Source organism: Molossus molossus, unplaced genomic scaffold, assembly GCF_014108415.1.
Source record: "Molossus molossus isolate mMolMol1 unplaced genomic scaffold, mMolMol1.p scaffold_m16_p_4, whole genome shotgun sequence".
NCBI classification, from domain to species: Eukaryota; Metazoa; Chordata; class Mammalia; order Chiroptera; family Molossidae; genus Molossus; species Molossus molossus.
In genome coordinates this window covers 77,474,100-77,491,862 of record NW_023425377.1, presented here as the reverse complement: position 1 = coordinate 77,491,862, position 17,763 = coordinate 77,474,100, and the positions used below count along the sequence as shown (strand labels likewise).

Here is a 17,763-nt window from a genome sequence, read left to right as displayed (position 1 = left end):
GTGCAAATACTTTAATATAGTATAACCTTTACCCTTACTTTATTAAAAATGTTTGGAAGAGGTCAAAATGAAAGTGTGGATTCCAGAGCTAAGATAGGTAGATCTCAAAAAGAATGCAGTTGGCACAAATAAAGAGTCCTCTGATACCAGAAGGGGCCTCAGTTAGGTACTCATTGCACATTGAATTATGAAGGAAAAGGACAAGATTACGGAATTTATTTTGTATGCCAAAGACAAAGTATAAAAACAATGTGTTTTTTTTTATTTTAAAAGTTTTTGGGGAAAATACTAATTTTTCATTTTGATCCTATTGAAAGTACTTGAGGGATCATACAGAGTGGGGCAAAACTAGGTTTCCATTTGTAAATATATGTATGCCCCAGCCAGTATGGCCCAGTGAACTGAACATCATTCCATGGACTGAGAGGTCCCAGTTTGATTTCTGGTCAGGGCACATCCCTGGGTTGCAGGATCAATCCCCAGTAGGGGGCATGCAGGAGGCAGCCGATTGATGTTTTCTCACATTGATGTTTCCATCTCTCCCTAAAAAAAAAAAAAAAATCAGTTAAAAGAAAAACATTTACAGTTGTGAATGTGTGAAATAGTTTATTCTTGTATTACTATTTATTTTATTTATTGTATTGTCCATGTGAACAACTGTGAACCTACGTTTGCCCCACTCTATATTAGTATTAAATTGTGATAAAGATCTGTGACTTTGAGGTACAATAAATAAGCAAAATGTGAAGTTGCTTAGGAGAGAACACATTGTTACCTAATTGTCTCACTTAGGTAACACATTGTTACCTAATTGTTAAACTTTAAATCTTCATTTCTGATCTTCACTTTGGATGCTTGGACCTGGACATGCCTGATTGTTCCTGTTGTCATTTCTACCTTAACTTCTCAATGTTCCTTGGTGTGAACCAGGTTTCTAAGAGCCAGGATCGCAAATCAGCCAGCAGAGAGAAGCGATCCGTTGTGTCCTTTGATAAAGTCAAAGAGCCTCGGAAGTCAAGAGACTCGGAGTCCCGAAGGTGAGTGAGGGTCTAGGAACATTTGTTGGTTTGACTGTTGCCCTGGACTGGTTATATCTGTGTCCAAGGCGAGGGAAGGGATTTTTCAAAGCCCCCTATGCATGGAGAACTATTTAAATCTGTTTGCCCCTTTGGCTTTCAGCTCATAGACTTGCTGTGCTGTGACTTTCAACCTATGGCTTTTCAAATGATTTTCTCATGCACATAGACTCATCTCTTCCTAAAGATTGTGGAAGGGAATAGCAACTGGAAATGGAATGCTTCTTGGTGCAATAGTGCTAGTTAACAAAACACACCAATTTGCTCCAGAAACTATGGAAAAGGAAAAACAGTGGGATAGATACACTCAGTGAGTTGAGAGGTCCTAATCCTAAATAAGCCGAGAAAAAAATGTCTTTATAATTTTTATTTTTTTATACAACTTCATCATTTATTATGCATCCACTTTTTTCTTGGTGACTTATGTATACTTTCTTGTTCAATTTTTATAACTATATAAAGTAGGTACTTTTTTCAAAGGAAGAAAGAGAGACTTGGAGATTAAAAAATTTAACCAAGGCCACACAGCTGATTAGTGATAGAAATAGAGCAGAGGGTCTGACTCTAAAAATCACGTTCTTTTCATCTCAACACACTGCCTCTTGGTAAATTCAATAAGCCATCCAACTTTCAAGACCAGAGAAATAAGATGGACAGCTAACACTGTTGAAGGCCAAATTATGAAAATTCAGTAAGTGGTGAGTTATTTGAATAAGAGAGAAGATGAAACTCCTGAACCAGTCTGGTAGGGGCCTGTGCCTTAATTTGTTTTAGAATGAATGGCCACTGAGTAATTCTGACTCCCCTTCTCTGTTTCACTCATGACTAATATTTTTGAAATGGCCATATTTTGGAGGACAACCTGTGAGTACAGACTAACAGGAAGATAATTGATTGATTAAGAAATCAGATCAGGCCCTGGCCGGTTTGGTTCAGCGGTTAGAGCATCGGCCTGCAGTCTGGAGAGACCCGGGTTCGGTTCCTGCTAAGGGTGCATACCTCAGTTGCAGTTTGTCCCTGGCCCTGGTTGGTTGTGCGGGTGGCAAGCACTCGATGTGTCCCTTTCACATCGATGTTTCTTCCCTCCCCCCCCCCTTTCTTTCTCTTTCTCTCTCTCTCTCTCTCTCTCTGTTCCTCTCTCTCCCTCCCACTCTACCTGAACGAAAAATGGAAAAATGTCCTCGGGTGAGGATGATAAAAAAAAAAATCAGATCAGTGTCCTTAGCCTCATTAACTCTACCTGCTAAGTAATGAGGCCTCCACATAAAGAAAATTCTATTAAAGGCTTCACTTTAGTTCGGCCGGTGTGGCTCAGTGGTTGAGCGTCAACCCGTGCACCAAGAGGTTGCCAGTTCGGTTTCCAGTCAGGACACAAGCCAGGTTGTGGGCCCGATAACCAGTGAGGGGCATGTAGGAGGTGGCCAGTCGATGTTCTCATTGATGTTGCTATCTCTTCCTCTCACTTCCTCTATCTAAATTCAGTAAAAGAAAAAAATAAAAATAAAAGGCTTCACTTTATCATAGCCAGGGCACAAAAAGCTAAAATAGAAAAGAAAAGTATAGTCTGGCTGGTGTGGCTCAGTGGTTGAGCATCGGCCTATGCACCAAGAGGCCACCAGTTCAATTCCCGGTCAGGACACATGCCCAGGTTGTGGGTCCAATCCCCAGTGTGGCGTATGCAGGAGGTGACCAGTCGATGTTCTCTCTCATCAATGTTTCTATCTCTCTCTCCCTCTCACTTCTCTCTCTAAAATCAATAAAGGAAAAAATTTAAAAAAAAAGAAAGAAAGAAAGTATATCTAAAGATGAACTGATTTAGCAGGAATAGTTTTAAAGAATACTCCATCTAAACAGTATTTACCTAAGTGTATAAATGTTTGTTCAACATTTTAGTATCCAATTCATGACTCAGAATCCTCTTGCAGTACCTCAAAAATAACAGAAACTTTTAATTACAAAATGGTGTGGCAGTGACAGGTTTTTACAGTTGCACCCAATAAACTATAAAGTATGTCTTTTAAAAGTTCCTATATTACCCTAAGTCAATTTATCATTTAAGTCCTAATCCTAAAAGGTAAATACACCACTCATAACTATGATTATTTAATGTTTAAAATCTAGAATGGAGAGGAAGTGTTAACTAGTCTGATATCTAAAAAACATTTAGTAATCTAGGGAGAAAGAATGAAAGCACAGACAGTGTCATTCTAAAGGTTAGTGCAGAATCCTGGGATAAGGTCAGAACTAAAGCAGGCACATAGTACAAAATAATAAATGGATGAGCAAGGCTCTAAGAACAGATTCATGAAGTCTAGATGAATCTGATTGAGAAAGAAGTTAAAAAGAAGTTTAAACTTTTTACAATAGGTTCCAAGTTTCAAATTTAGTTTTTGTGGTTGCTATTAATAACATACTGAAGAGGAGCAAGTTTCGAAGGGACTATGCATTTCACTTGCAGTTTGTAGTAAGCAAAAAAATTAACCAGCTAATAGGTAAGTGGAGGGGTGTGAATAGGAAGAGTAGAGAGTAAGGGAACTGAAAAGTAGTGGGAAGCTCTAAGTTTGAGATTTCAGAAGGAAGGAATATTGCTCATAATAAGATCCAGGTTTTGCCTGTCTTAGTTTTATTTAGATTGAATCATTGTATTGGTTATTAGGACAGACTACATGAATTTAGAGATGAGGTAGAAACAAACATGTAGGTCAGCAATAGAAAATGTTTAGTATATGAAGAATGATGCAATTTGAAGAAAGTCCAGAAATTAAGCACTGAGCCTTAGCTCTGCTTCCCAGTTACTTGGCCGAGAAATTAATCTCCTCAGCCTAGGAGTCAGGACAAGCTGAGAAGCAGCTTTTTCCATTTTTCTCGATTTCCAAGTTTGTCTTCATGTAAAAAGAGGTGAGAAGTAGTGGGGTTTGCAGAGTCATTCATATTCAAAGAGCCTATACAACCCTTAATCTTGTTCTGGGCTACAAGGTGAGTCATCCCATGGGCACTTAACTCCATCAGTGCTGAGAAGCATGTTGCCTATTCTCACGTTTGCCTGGGATGCTTTGCTACCATCTTTTAGACTAGAGATTTTTAGAGGCATGTTGAAATCCTTGCCACCTTGCAGCCAGAAACCCCAAGGAGCTGGACCAACCAAGGGACACATTGTAGTTGCTCATGGTTCTGATGGCTCAAAGTCCAATCCCAGAAAGTGAAACTCGGGTCTGGCACTGTGTTGCCTCCGCCTCCAACGAGCTCTGACAGGTGATTCGAGGTGTGTGCACCGCCCTCACAAGTTGAGGGAACTTCCTCTTTATAGTTTTCAAAAACAAAAAAATGGTATTGATGATGTTGAGTGACAGTTATTGTTATTATTTTTAATGGGAGGGAGAGATAGGAACAGAGAGAGAGAGAGAAACATTGATGTGAAAGGGACACATCGAGTGGCTGCCATCCGCACGACCAACCAGGCCAACCAGAGCCAGGGACAAACTGCAACCGAGGTACGCGCCCTTAGTGGAAACCGAACCCGGGTCTCTCCAGCCGCTGAGCCAAACTGGCCAGGGCTATTATTATTTTAATCCCCACCAGATGATATTTTTCCATTGATTTTTTTTTTTAGATAGACTGGAAGGGAGGGATGTTAAAAGAGAGAGCAACATTGATGTGTGAGAGACACATCAATTAGTTGCCTTCCACATGACCAACTGGGGCTGGGGATGGAACCTACGACCCTCTATTCTGAGGGCCAACTCTCTAACCACTAAGTCAAACCAGCTAGGGTGACTGTTAATTTATCAAGAAGCAACTTTTAAACTATAGTTAAAAAATAACTAACCATTAGGAGAAATTTCTAGGAAAGTCAGAGAGAGAAAGGTGGACTGGGCTGTTGTTTGTTTTTAATGCCCCATACAGAACTTTATGCCTAAAAGGGAAAGGCATTGGGCAATCAAAAGTTTTGTTTTGGTGAAGTAATTGGCAAATAAAGCAGCAGAACTGAACCATGTGTATCTGGAAATTAACCTGATAAAATCCCACTAGTTATGAAATGATGGGCTCTCCCAAAAATTGCTTCAGGTCATTTGGCTGTTCCTTTGGATAGTCCTTTGGGTCTCCAACTCACTAACATCATTGACAAAATAGTCAAAATAAACTGATAACAGAACACAAGCCTAAAAACTAATTCATGTAATGTGAAAGTAAATATATTTAAGAATTTGAGCTTTGGAAGGCCTGAAAAGTTATAAAGAAGAAGTAGACAAAATCTTAACTTGGACTTTCTGCAATGAATGAATGTAGAAAAAGTCAAAAGACATGTGACAGGTGGAATAAAAGTGATACAAATAAATGTAATAAGGAAAAAATAACCTGACAGTAAAATGAACAGAAGACGATACAAGTGGCCATGCAACCTATGGAAAATTGTTCAGCCTCACTGAGTATCAGGGAAATGCAGGTGAAAACAGCAGTGAAACAAGTTTTGGTTTTTTTCCCCCTTTAAATACATGTTTATTGATTTTCTTTTAGAGGGAGGGGAAGGGAAAGAGATAGAAACATCTGTGTGAGCCCCGGCCGGTTTAACTCAGCAGTTAGAGCGTTGGCCCAGGGACCAGCGAGGCCCAGGTTCGGTTTCTGGTAAGGGCATGTACCTCAGTTGCAGTTTGTCCGGCCCCAGTTGGGTTCATGTGGGTGGCAACCACTCAATGTGTCTCTGTCACATTGATGTTTCTCTCTCTTCCTCCTTCTCTCCCTCCCACTCTATAACTCAAGATAAAATGCAAAAATGTCCTCGGGTGAGGATTAAAAAATAAATAAATAAACATCTATGTGGGAGAGACACATCGATCAGCTGTCTCCTGCACAACCCCTTCTGGGGATGAGCCTGCAACCTGGTCATGTGCCCTGACTGGGAGTCGAACCGGGACCTCTCAGTCCCTGGGATGACGCTCAATCCACTGAGTCACTCTGGCCAAGCAAGACCAGTTTTTTTATTCATCAGCTTAATTTGATCCACCATTTGAATTACAGTGTGGGAGATGGGTATTAGTAGAGGTGGGAGTGTACATGGGCATGCAACCTGGGAAAACGTTCCAAGTAGGTGCACTTCTAAATCCTAGTGCCCCAGCCACAGAAATGCCACCTCTTCAAACCTCCCTGGAGTAATCTGTGCACAGGAAAATGGGGGCATGGGGGCATTGGTGTCTGTTTTTGTGAGGTTGGGAATAGCCATGAGGTCTGCCTCTGGATGTTAGTTATGCAAACCTGCCTGCTCCATGAGCTCCTTCCCGAAAGTATGCTGTAGATCGGTAGAGGTGGGGATGTGGGAGGGTTCTGGATGTGTTACGTGAACCAAGGAAACTGCCATTTTGCTCCAAATGCAGTTAGTCCCCGGCCCCAGTTGGGTTCGTGTGGGTGGCAACCACTCAGTGTGTCTCTATCACATTGATGTTCCTCTCTCTACCTCCTTCTCTCCCTCCCACTCTATAACTCAAGATAAAATGCAAAAATGTCCTTGGGTGAGGATTAAAAAAAAATTAAACATCTATGTGGGAGAGACACATTGATCAGCTGTCTCCTACACAACCCCTACTGGGGATGAGCCTGCAACCTGGTCATGTGCCCTGACTGGGAATCGAACCAAATGCAGACACAAACAAAACGAGATTGTGTATTTCTGCTGGTACAGATATGTGTCTGTAAATGCTTAGCAAAGAATGGAAAGCAGGCAGCCTGGCCTCTATAGAGACTGGAAGGAAACGTACTGTGATGTGTTCACTATCACTATCAGAAGAATAGTTGTCCAACATGGGGCAGGGACCCTGCTCAGTCTTGTTGGCACTTTACCACTCAGCTGTTTCAGGCCTTTGCTTGTTGTTAAATTTATCTGAATTTATGTAACAGCATCAAAAGATTTTGATTCAAATGCACTAGCTTGGTTTCATGATGATTAAAGTTTATGATTTAGAGAGCAAAGGTTCTAATTCATACTTAATTGTTATGAAAAATATGTTCTGTTTCTTTTCTTTTTATTTTTTTATTCCTCACCCCAGGATATATTTTTCCGTTCATTTTCAGATAGAGTGGGAGGGAAAGAGAGGGAGAGAAAGGGAGAGAGAGGGAGAAACATCGACATGAGAGGGGCACATTGACTGGTTGCCTCCTGCACGACCCCAACCAGGGCCAGGGATGAACTGAAACAGGTCCTTGGCTGAAACTGAACCCGTGACTCATTGGTCTGCAGGCCAACGCTCCACCACTAAGCAAAACTGGCCAGGGTTCTGTTTCTTATTTTTAATGGGAATTTTATGGAATCAGATGTTGAACTCTGGAAAGATCTTAGTTTATTTATAGCTGATCCCACACACACCCCTTTGCTGTTACCGGGCTGGTCTCAATCTTAGCTGGAAGCAGAGCCCTTGCTGGCATTACTGAGTTCTTGTTGCTGTTTCAGAGACAATGGGCCCCCAACTTTCTTCTCCCTGCTAGAGCAGCAGTCCTGCAGGTCAAGGCCCAGCCCTGCAAGCTGCATTTCTGCCGTGTTCTGTGGCTGTTCTATACTTACTTCCTTGTGGGAACTGCTACTCTGCATTCATAAAGCTTACCCCACTGGATGATTCTGCCAGAACTGCAGCCTGTGAACCCCTGCAACTGCTGCTCTTGGCCCACAGGTTGCGTGAGCGTAGTGATCGGGAGCAGCTCATGCAGGCACTGTGGGAGCAGGAGGAATGGGAGGAGCGGGAACAGCTGGAGTTTGCTCGTGAGAGGCTGGCCTTCCATCGGCACCGCCTGGAGAGGGAGCGCATGGAGCGGGAGAGGCTGGAGCGAGAGCGCATGCACGTGGAGCACGAGCGCAGGAAGGAGCAGGAGCGCATCCACCGAGAGCGGGAGGAGCTGCGGCGGCAACAGGAGTTGCGCTATGAACAGGAGCGGCGGCCTGCTGTACGGAGGCCCTACGATGTGGATGGCCGGTAAGCCAAGCTGCTCCCACTGGCTGTCTTTAGGCGGCCCGTTACATGTAGAATTTAAAATCATGTTAACTTAAGATTATTATTTACAAGGAAGCACAAGTACTTGCTACAGCCCAATTTGATGTCCCATGCTTGGTCAAGGAATCTGTAGTGGTCTGAGGTCAGTGGGGAAATGGTTGAGGAAAGTTGTGCTGATGAAGTCACTAGGTTCTAGTCCCTGCACAGATTCCCTGGGTTGAGATTTCAGGTAACCAGAGTAGCTGGGCAGACAGCCAGACCAAAGAGAGCTGCCTCTGGGCCCCTCCAGGCTTTTTTTTTCTTTATTGATTTTTAGAGAGAGAGAAAGGGAGAGGGAGACAGAAAGAAACATTGATGAGAGAGAACATCGATTAGCTGCCTCCTGCATGCCCCACACTGGGGATCAGGCCCACAACCTGGGCATGAGCCCTGATCGGGAATCGAACCAGCAACCTCTTTGTGCATGGGTTGACGCTCAGCCACTCAGCCAACCAGCTGGGTTGCTTTTTGTTTTTTTAAATAATGTTTTGTTTTATTTTTTTTAGAGAGAGAGAGAAACATCAGTGTGAGTGAGAAACATCAATTGTGAATGGAGCCCAAAACCTGGGCATGTGCCCTTACTGGTAATCGAACCGGCACCTCTCAGTCCATGGGATAGCAATCAAGGCACTGAGCCACACTGGCCAGGCCCCTTCCAGACCTTGTAATCACGGCAGTAATCTGTTTTTGCTTATTCAAATAATAATATTATAAACAATATTGATGCGATATGTGAAACTAAAGTGCAAATGACCAGTAAAAAAGAGGCCTAAATTTGAGTCCTGCTGTGAAGAGTCTGTGTGATAATCTCAGTAGTGATCCTATCAGTGTTTCCAAGTGTATTACAGATTTGGAAAACCGTGCTTTGTTTTTATCATCTTTCTACTGCATGGGCTAAAAGAGGTCATGACTTCTATAAGTCCTTAGGCTCCCTTAGGACTTTTTAATGCCTTTGAGCAAAATACTGATGCTGAGAGTTTGTTCTGCTCATGAATGTTTTGAAACAGTACATTTCAAGTGCTCCTAAAGGTCCTCCCAGTGGATGTCTTTGCTGGATCAAGTCAGTGTCATGGTAGAAGACACAGAAGTGCACTGTAGAGCTCAGATTACACCTTGCTCTCTTGATAGGTTGAGGCTGACCATTGTGGTGGCCTTTCTGCAGATGCTTATGTGCACCTGCCTCTCTACTTCACTGATCACCTCTTTTAGTCAAACCAAAGCCCTCCTGCTCAGGGAAAGCAGTCGTGTTGGACAAAATAGAACAGTCATTCAGTCAGATCTTATGGCACCCCTCCAGCCTCTCAGCTCATGCAGCAAAGAATCCTATGTTGATAAAGTTAATTCTCATTCTCTGAAGTGGTGGGGCCAGGAACAGTCTCAGGGTATAGTTCATCAACTCCCACTGAGGTGATCTCTTTGGTGGTGGGTGGGGGCGATAAATGTATTCAGCCCTTTCTTTCTTCCACTTACAGGCGAGATGATGCCTATTGGCCAGAAGCCAAGCGAGCTGCCCTGGATGAGCGTTACCATTCTGACTTCAACCGCCAGGACCGCTTCCATGACTTTGACCACAGGGACCGGGGCCGTTACCCTGACCACTCGGTAGACAGGTCAGTCAGGCCAGCCAGGCCCCCCTGGCCCTGCCTAATGCAGGTGGTCTTTGTCCTGGGTCATTTTTAATAATGAGGAAATGAGATTGGCCCTTCTAGGTTCTGTGAATCCACTGGAATCATGAGAGAGAGAGTGTGTTTGTGTGTGTCTGTGTGTGTGTGTAATACTCGGTTCAATTTAGGAGATGTTTTCTATTTGCGGATCTAACCAATCTATCCTTCCTCTCATGGTTTCTTTTCAATTGTCTCTTTCAGGAGAGAAGGTTCAAGGTCAATGATGGGAGAACGAGAAGGACAGGTAAGTCAGAAGCTAGGATTGCAGGTTTTCCCATTGAGTTGACTTCTTTCCTTCTACCACCCTTCCTCTTCTTCCTCCTGTTTGCACTAGTAGAAGAATGAGTAAAGGAGATGGGCAGCCCTTCACTGTCTGTAGGATGACAGTTTGAATGATCTGTGTTCATTCTTGGTTGGAAATCCAAACAGGTTTTCTGAAGTCCTTTTTGGCTTTGACTTGAAGTTCTATATGCCCAGTAACTAAATGCACTGGTAGTAAAATGCTAGGGAGCCTTGGGTGAGTCTGACAGTCTCTGTCATAATGTACCTATGACCCACATAGCTGACATCTGTCACTTCCATGTTGTGGAGTCCAACTGCACCTGTGATTGCTGGTCAAGCCTACCCTGCTGAGCATCAGATAGCAACTCAAGTCTCTCGTCCACGCTCATTCTCTTTGCAGAATTAACACCTTAGAAAATAAACTCAATTTTCTCCTTTTTTTCCTGTCTTACATGTGGATTGAGAACTTCTCCGAGGAGCCCCAACTCTTGAGTGGACTTACATAGAAAATGGAGAGTATTGAGGGATGGTTGTGGTCAGGGTGTTTGGCAGAATTGCTGCTCTGTGAGTCCATCCTTTCCCTGACTCCAGCAGAGAGACTTTTTGGTCCCAATCTCCTCCCTCAGTTCCTGAGAAATGTGTCTGGAGATGGCTCTGTTTCTTGGTATATCAAGCAGTTCCTCTACCACCTCAGGAGTAATTCTGTGATCCTCACATGAGTGCTTTTTCCCTACTCTTGGAGATAAATCTTACATGCAGCCAAATCTAGACTCAGTCTTCTGGTTTTTCTTTGGTGAAGTTGAGTGCAATGGTTAAGTTGTCCAGGCTCTAGAATCAGAACCATGGTCATGTCCTGGTGCCACCACTTTGCCAAGCCTGTTTCTCCAATTACCATGAAATGAGGTTGATTATGCTACTGCATATAGGTGGTTGAATAAATATGTCCACAGAAAGTGTTTGCATAGTCCCTCACATGTAGCTCTTACCATTGCCAGTGGTTTTTTATCTGATATCAGACAAAACAAAACTGAAAGTGTTTGTTGTTTTTAGTGCTGCCCAAATGGTAGATGGTAACATGTAACAACAGAAAAGGAAAATAGCACAGACCTTCAGGGCCTTGTTGAACTGTTACATGGGCTGGTTGATTGGACAGAAGAATATTGGTTCAACTTTAAAATACCAGGAAGATCCCGGCCAGTGTGGCTCAGTGGTTGAGCGTCGACCCATGCACCAAGAGGTCGCCAGTTTGATTGCCAGTCAGGGCACATACCTGGGTTGTGTGCCCGATCCCCAATGGGGGGGCTGCAAGGGGTGGTCAATGTTCTCTCTCACATTGATGTTTCTCTCTCTCTCTCCCTTCCTCTCTCTAAAAATCAATACAGAAAAAAAAATTTTTTTTAAATAAAATACCAAGGAGAGATGGAAATGGGCTTTAGTTAAAGAACCAGGTTTTACTAAGTTGAACTTCCCTGCTTGCCTGTATTAAAATGTTCCTCTGTCCAGTTTTGTGTTTTTGGATAGAAGGCTATGTATAAAAAATTCTTTCTTAAGCATTTGACTTTGTCCATAACCAAATGAAACTCTGTAAATCATGAGCTATAATATTTTTTTTAGAAGTGTTACTTTAAGTGTCCAGTTTAAGCAGCTCTGTTTCATTTTGACAGTACTGTCTTTCGTGGACACTTTGGTCTTTGATTTTGCCCCTTGAAGGGACAGTGCTCTATTTTTTTCCATTTTGTAAAACTGACCCCCTTCTCTTGTTGAGGGGCTCCCAGCTTAAAGGGGAGATGAGTATGGCTATGGACAGTGACTGGGCTGCTGGAGCAGGCATCTAAGGAGCTTCATGACCAGGGCCCCCTTCTGGTTCCTTCTTACTTTGAATATGGTCCTGGGGCAAAAGCCCCCAAGGTCACAGGTTGGGTTTGTGAACAGCAAACCACGGAGAGAAAGACACCTCCCCAGTTCCCTAAAAGTCAGCCTTGGATGTTCCTCTAGCAGACAGGGCTTCTCGCATCCCTCCTTTGTGGAGCATGAAGAATGGGACCGGGCACTCCTGGAGCTGTGCCAGCCCAGCACTTGACACAATGATGGTACAGTCAGTGGCATTGTTAGTGCCAACCACGGGGCTCCCAGCTCTGTCAGACAGGTGTCCTGCATTCTCAGCAAGCCCACTAGTGAGTTGTATTAAAGGATCCCTCATGGTCCTTCTGTTCTTGTGGTTCTATGGAGGTATTGATTATATTGTGAGCACAAGGATCCATTCTTGGCATGGAGCAGTTGTTAAGTCATAGCACCCCTCAGTACCTCAATTCCCTACCTATTTTTTTTGGTATGTGCCCCTAGTGGGAACCAAACCCGGGACTCTCTGGTCCACAGGCCGATGCTCCAAACTGGCCAGGGCAGTTCTTTACCTTTTGATGAGGGTGAATTTCAGCCTTAAATTTCCTTCTGCTTTCCTTGACTTTTGAGCACCTTTTCTTCACCAGGCCATGAGCAGACTTCAAGGGATGCACCTGTGTCATGTGAGGTGAAATGGTATATGTGGCATAAGACAGCATGTAGAGTTCCTGGCAGCACTATCCTGGGCCTGCAAGTGCTTCTGAAGTTGTTGTCTTGATTAACTTGTTACCCCAAAGGCCTTGGGATGCAGGGTTAATACTAAAGCATTTTCGTTTTGGCTCTTTGACATCCAGCATTACCCTAAACGCCATGGAGGACCAGAGCGCCACGGGCGGGACTCCCGTGACGGGTGGGGCGGATACGGCTCTGACAAGAGGATGAGCGAGGGCCGGGGGCTACCTCCTCCACCCAGGTTTGTGTCTCACTCCCCACAGTGCACTTGTGGGCCTCACACATAGCTGACAGAACCCACCATTTTCAGGGATGTGACTCAGTGCACTGACCGTTGCTCAGGCCACGTTGGAGCTCTTTGAGCAACATGGGGCTAGAGCCCATCCTATTTCCTGCAGTCCCTACTCTCTGGGGGGCTGGGAATACAGAATGTTAAACCCAGGCTCCAGAACCAACTGCTGTTGCTATTCTGAGAGGCAGAGATGGGAGCAACCCAAATCAGAGATGTCTTTTTCCAAGGGGCAGACGTGACTGGGGGGACCATGGCCGAAGAATAGAGGATGACCGTGCATGGCAGGGCGCTGCTGATGGAGGCATGATAGACAGGGACCACAAGAGGTGGCAAGGTAAGGACTGGCTCTAGGGATGCATCTGTCTGTGGAGAAGCATCTAGAAAGCTTATGCTGCATCTTCTCGTCACTAATCACTACTCATTTCCCTGCTCTGAGGGCAGGAGCAACTTTCTTTGCTCTCCTTCCCCAGGGCCAGGCATAGGAGACACCCTTTAATGACTGGATGGGGGTGAGAAGTGAGGAGTGGCATAGAATACTGTGGGTGTTGGTAACTCCTTGCTCTGGTTTATTGAGGGTAGTCCAAGGCATTCTGGTGCTGAGATGATCTGCAAGTCCTGGGTTGACTGGGTAGCTCAAGAAAGAGACTGGACTTGCCAGAACTCTGTGTTGGTATCCATGAAACTACATTGTGTGCTTAGAGGCACAGTGTGAAAAGTTCTCTTGTTTTCTAGGTGGTGAGAGAAGCATGTCTGGTCACTCTGGGCCAGGTCACATGATGAACCGGGGAGGGATGTCAGGGTAAGACTTTCTGTCTGTTGGTCTCTGTACTAGTTTCTTTTTTGCATGTTTAGAAACAATCCAAGTCTTCCCACCTTACTCTGACTTCCCTAATGTGCTGTGTGCTTTGTTGTGTGTCATTGCTCCTAAAATGGTGTGGGTCTGTTCCCTGGTGCTGCTTGAGGGGGAAGAGAGTCCCAAAAAGCACGTGTCCCACGGGCACCCAATAGAGCCCACTGAACAGGCTCTGAAGACATGAGCATATCTGTTTGTTCCAGGCGAGGCAGCTTTACCCCAGGTAGGGCTTCTCGGGGCCACGTGATCCCACGTGGTGGAATGCAAGGCGGATCTGGTGGCCAGAACCGGGGCAGCCGACCCAACGACGCTCGCTTCACTCGCCGCTACTAAGTGCTTGGAATCCTGTGTTCCATCACATGGCAACCAGAGTATGTTCTGTTAGGAGTTATCTTAAACTGTGTACAATAAATTTTTTTTTATCTGCTGCCATATTGTAGCTCGATACAATGTGAATTTGTTTTTTGTTTTTTTTTGTAATAAATGTGTTTCTGTTCACATACTCTTTAAAGAATTGTCTCTTTTTTAAGTAAAACAAAGTTTATACTCAGCATAGCCAAGCTACAGCTTTCCTTCAGGGAAGGAGGGCCAAAAGAGGCAGCTTCCAGGACTGTTGGGGTTTCCAGCAATCCTGTAGCCCTTGCTGAGCAGGCTGTTATTTTGCATGTGTATGGTAAAATAATATGTAGCATGAAATTTACTATTTTAACCATTTTTACATGCACAGTTCAGTGTCATTTCACACTACATACAACCATCATCATTCATCTTCAGAAATTATTTTCCCAACCTGGAACTCATTAAACACTAACTCTCCACTCCCCTCCCACAGCCCCTGGCACCCACCATCTGCTTTGTCTCTGTGGATCTAACTCCTTTAGGGACCTCACGAGTGGAATTACATCCTACTGGGGTGAGGACAATTTAAAGTGGGGAGCTGAGGGAAGAGCTGTTGAACACCAGGAAGTGATGAACTCTGCTGGAGCAGGGGCCTGAGTGTGGAAGGGGAGTTCCCAGGATACAGAGGAAGGAGACCTTATGGCTGGACAGTGTGAGGCAGGTTTGATCAGGAACCAAGCATTGCCTGAAATCCAGGGGTTTGTCAACTGCAGCCAGCTGTGTTCCTTCTGCCAGAGACCAACCACCCGATCTGTGACAAAAATGATCCCAGTCAGGACACAGCCTGAGTTGGGCCAAGTTCTGCCTTTAAGTCCTGCCTTGGGGCAATTTCCTTCAGTTCCATGAGCCTCTATTTGCTTGCCTGTATAATGGGGCTACTGGGTTGCTTTAAGAGGTGCCATTGTGGGACTGTATCCCCCTCTTCCTTCACCGCCCACCTCAGGTACAAATAGCCTAATTCTCTGAAGGCCACAGAACACCTCCCAAATTCTAGTCCACCAGAATCCCTATTAACTACAAAACTGTTTCCAGGGCCATGATGGGGAAACATAGCTGTTGCCTGGATATGTCACCTTGTGCTTCCAGATTTAATAAAAACTGGTTTGGCCCTCAGCTATCTATGGAAAGAGACCAGGCTGTTAGCCCATCTGGCCCCAAGGTGGGCTCAGCCTTTGCCCAGAACATGGCTCTGAGAACAGAACATCAGCTGGGCTTTGCTCTCAGCAAATAACACGAAGACCCTGAGCCCAGCACACAGCAAGTAGAATCCTTGGGGCTCATATACCTTGGTCACCTGTGGTTCAGCAGAACTCACCATCCCACCTCAGGGTAGGGGCAAACAAAATGAATCCTAGTGGCAAACGGGAGTTCGCAGGTGAGATTTTTAAAATTAGGAACCCTGCCCTGGCCAGTTTGGCTCAGCGGTTAGAGCATCGACCTGCGGTCCCGAGAGGCCCGGGTTCGGTTCCCGCTAAGGGCGCGTACCTCGGTTGCAGTTTGTCCCCGGCCCTGGTTGGTCGTGCAGGTGGCAGCCACTCGATGTGTCCCTTTCACATCGGTGTTTCTCTCTCTCTCTCTCTTCCTGTCTCTCCCTCCCACTCTACCTGAACAAAAAAGGAAAAATGTCCTCGGGTGAGGATTTAAAAAAAATAATAAAATTAGGAACCCTGAGATGGAAGACGATCCTCGGTTATCCAGGTATGTCCAAATTTGTTACAAGGGTCCTTAGAAATAGGGCAGCAGGGATGCCAGAGGAGATGTAAGAGAGAGAGGAAGATGACACTGTTGGCTGTGATGATGAATAGCCCATGGACCAAGGAATGCAGCAGCCTCTAGAAGCTGGAAAAGGCCCGGAAACAGATTCTGGAGCTTCTGGAAGGAGCCAGGCATGATGCCACCTGGATTTCAGCACAGTGAGACCCACGTTGGGCTCCTGACCTCCAGAACTGGGAGAAGCAAGGCATGTTAGGGCCAAGACTGTGCTCATTCATTGCAGTGGCCATAGGATACTCATACTGACCCCCAAGGCAATTCTCAGCTAGGGTGATTGTCCCCAGAGGAAATCTGGCAGCACCTGGAGACATATGGTTGTCATCACTGGCAGGCAAGGGGATGCTACTGGCACTTGGAGGTGGAGGCAGGGATGCTATTCAATGTCTAGTGCCTGGAATGGCCAACCCTAAGATTTATCTGGCCCTGAATGTCAGTGATGCTGAGGTGAGGAAACCCTGCTCTGAGGTGGTAGGCACTGTGAGGGGGCATCCAAAGGGTGTCAAGGAGCCCCAGAGTGGGCCCTCAACTCAGTCTTGGGGTAGAAAGTGTCAGGGGAAGCAGTGTCTATGCTGTAGGCAGGAGTCAGCCAGGAGGGTGATGTCCAGGTGAACATGAGTTGGCTGTGGGCAAAGGCTAGAAGTGAAAACCAGCTGTTTCAGGAACTGAGGGCCAGTTGGATGTCTAGAGGGCCCTAGAGGAGTAAGAGGAGGTCCCCACTAAGGTATCTGGGCTCACGGGCGTGCAGTGGGGAGCCACAGGAGGTTTCTGAGCAGGGCAGTGACATGATCAGACTTGGACTTTGAGAAACAGATTGGCGGGAACCAGCCTGGAGGCGGTCTTGGCACTGGTGATGATACAAGTAGATGGAGAGGAATTGGGAGTCTGTCTAGGCGAGGCAATGGAGGGGGTTGAGTGACACCCTCGTCTCGGCTGGTGGCTGGATCCACATGGATGGTGAGAGTAGCCACAGGGAATCAGAAGTCAGTGACTGACTTTGGGCTGAGTCTGTAGGCAGTGACTGAATCACAGTGACTAGAGACCAAGGCTTGGGTTCAATTTCAGGGGACCCTCCAATGCCCCCCCTCCCCACGTTTATAGAGCTGCAGGTCAGCTTCCTGGAGGTGAGGGTGACACACACACACACACACACACACACACACACATACACACACATACACGTTTATAGAGCTGCAGGTCAGCTTCCTGGAGGTGAGGGTGCCAAGAGGGCTGAGCATGTCCCTAGGGCAGCCCCTTGCCAACCTACAATGGTTGGTTTCTTTTCCTGGACCAATTATGGGCCTTTAACATCTGCTCAAGAGTGCAGTGGAGTGGCCTTGGCAGGTCTTTCTCCATTTGATAAAATAGTGATGATAACAGGAGGCCCCAGAGCACTCAGGGAACCTGGTGGAGCACATGGCACAGCCAGAGTATAAACTCCTCCTATATGTGAAGGCCCGGGACTGGACCCATGGGGGTGAGGCAAGTGGAAATCCTGTGCCCCAGGTAGGATTTAACATTAATCATCTGGGCTCCTGGTGAACAGAGTGGGCTTTGAACTTGGCTGCACAAGTGTCTCCATCTGTAAAATAGGCCCATGGAACTGATGGAAGGGCTCAGTAGGTGGAGAGCAAGGTTGGGTGGGTCCTGAACCTGGGCCATACTCCTGACTTCCAAGATGGCCAGCACCAGCTCCCTCTTGGACAGCACCAAGGATCAGGGATGCTCCCTGGCCTTGCCCATCCTGCCCTCACCCTAGACTTGCTCCCACCCCAGCCAAGGCCCATCAAGGGCAGAGGTGGCAAAGGGAACTGGGCAGCACCCAGGACATGGGAGACCCACA

At 45.8% G+C, this 17,763-nt stretch overlaps 1 protein-coding gene across 4 annotated transcripts in view; it reads left to right on the top strand.

Moving 5' to 3' along the window:
* SAFB (scaffold attachment factor B) overlaps positions 1 to 14,260 on the top strand; it is a 40,698-nt gene extending 26,438 nt beyond the window's left edge. Inside the window, exons 14-21 of one of the 4 annotated variants that reach the window (XM_036239650.1) lie at positions 931 to 1,037; positions 7,733 to 8,032; positions 9,562 to 9,699; positions 9,955 to 9,997; positions 12,729 to 12,847; positions 13,132 to 13,232; positions 13,631 to 13,697; positions 13,955 to 14,260. In XM_036239650.1, the coding sequence (XP_036095543.1) occupies positions 931 to 1,037; positions 7,733 to 8,032; positions 9,562 to 9,699; positions 9,955 to 9,997; positions 12,729 to 12,847; positions 13,132 to 13,232; positions 13,631 to 13,697; positions 13,955 to 14,084 (1,005 nt within the window). In that variant the 3' untranslated portion in view covers positions 14,085 to 14,260. Of the gene's footprint in view, positions 1 to 930; positions 1,038 to 7,732; positions 8,033 to 9,561; positions 9,700 to 9,954; positions 9,998 to 12,728; positions 12,848 to 13,125; positions 13,233 to 13,630; positions 13,698 to 13,954 lie in introns of those variants that run through there. The other 3 variants (XM_036239649.1, XM_036239651.1, XR_004956395.1) reach the window with 3 other exon arrangements.
* The last annotated feature ends 3,503 nt before the right edge of the window (positions 14,261 to 17,763 follow it).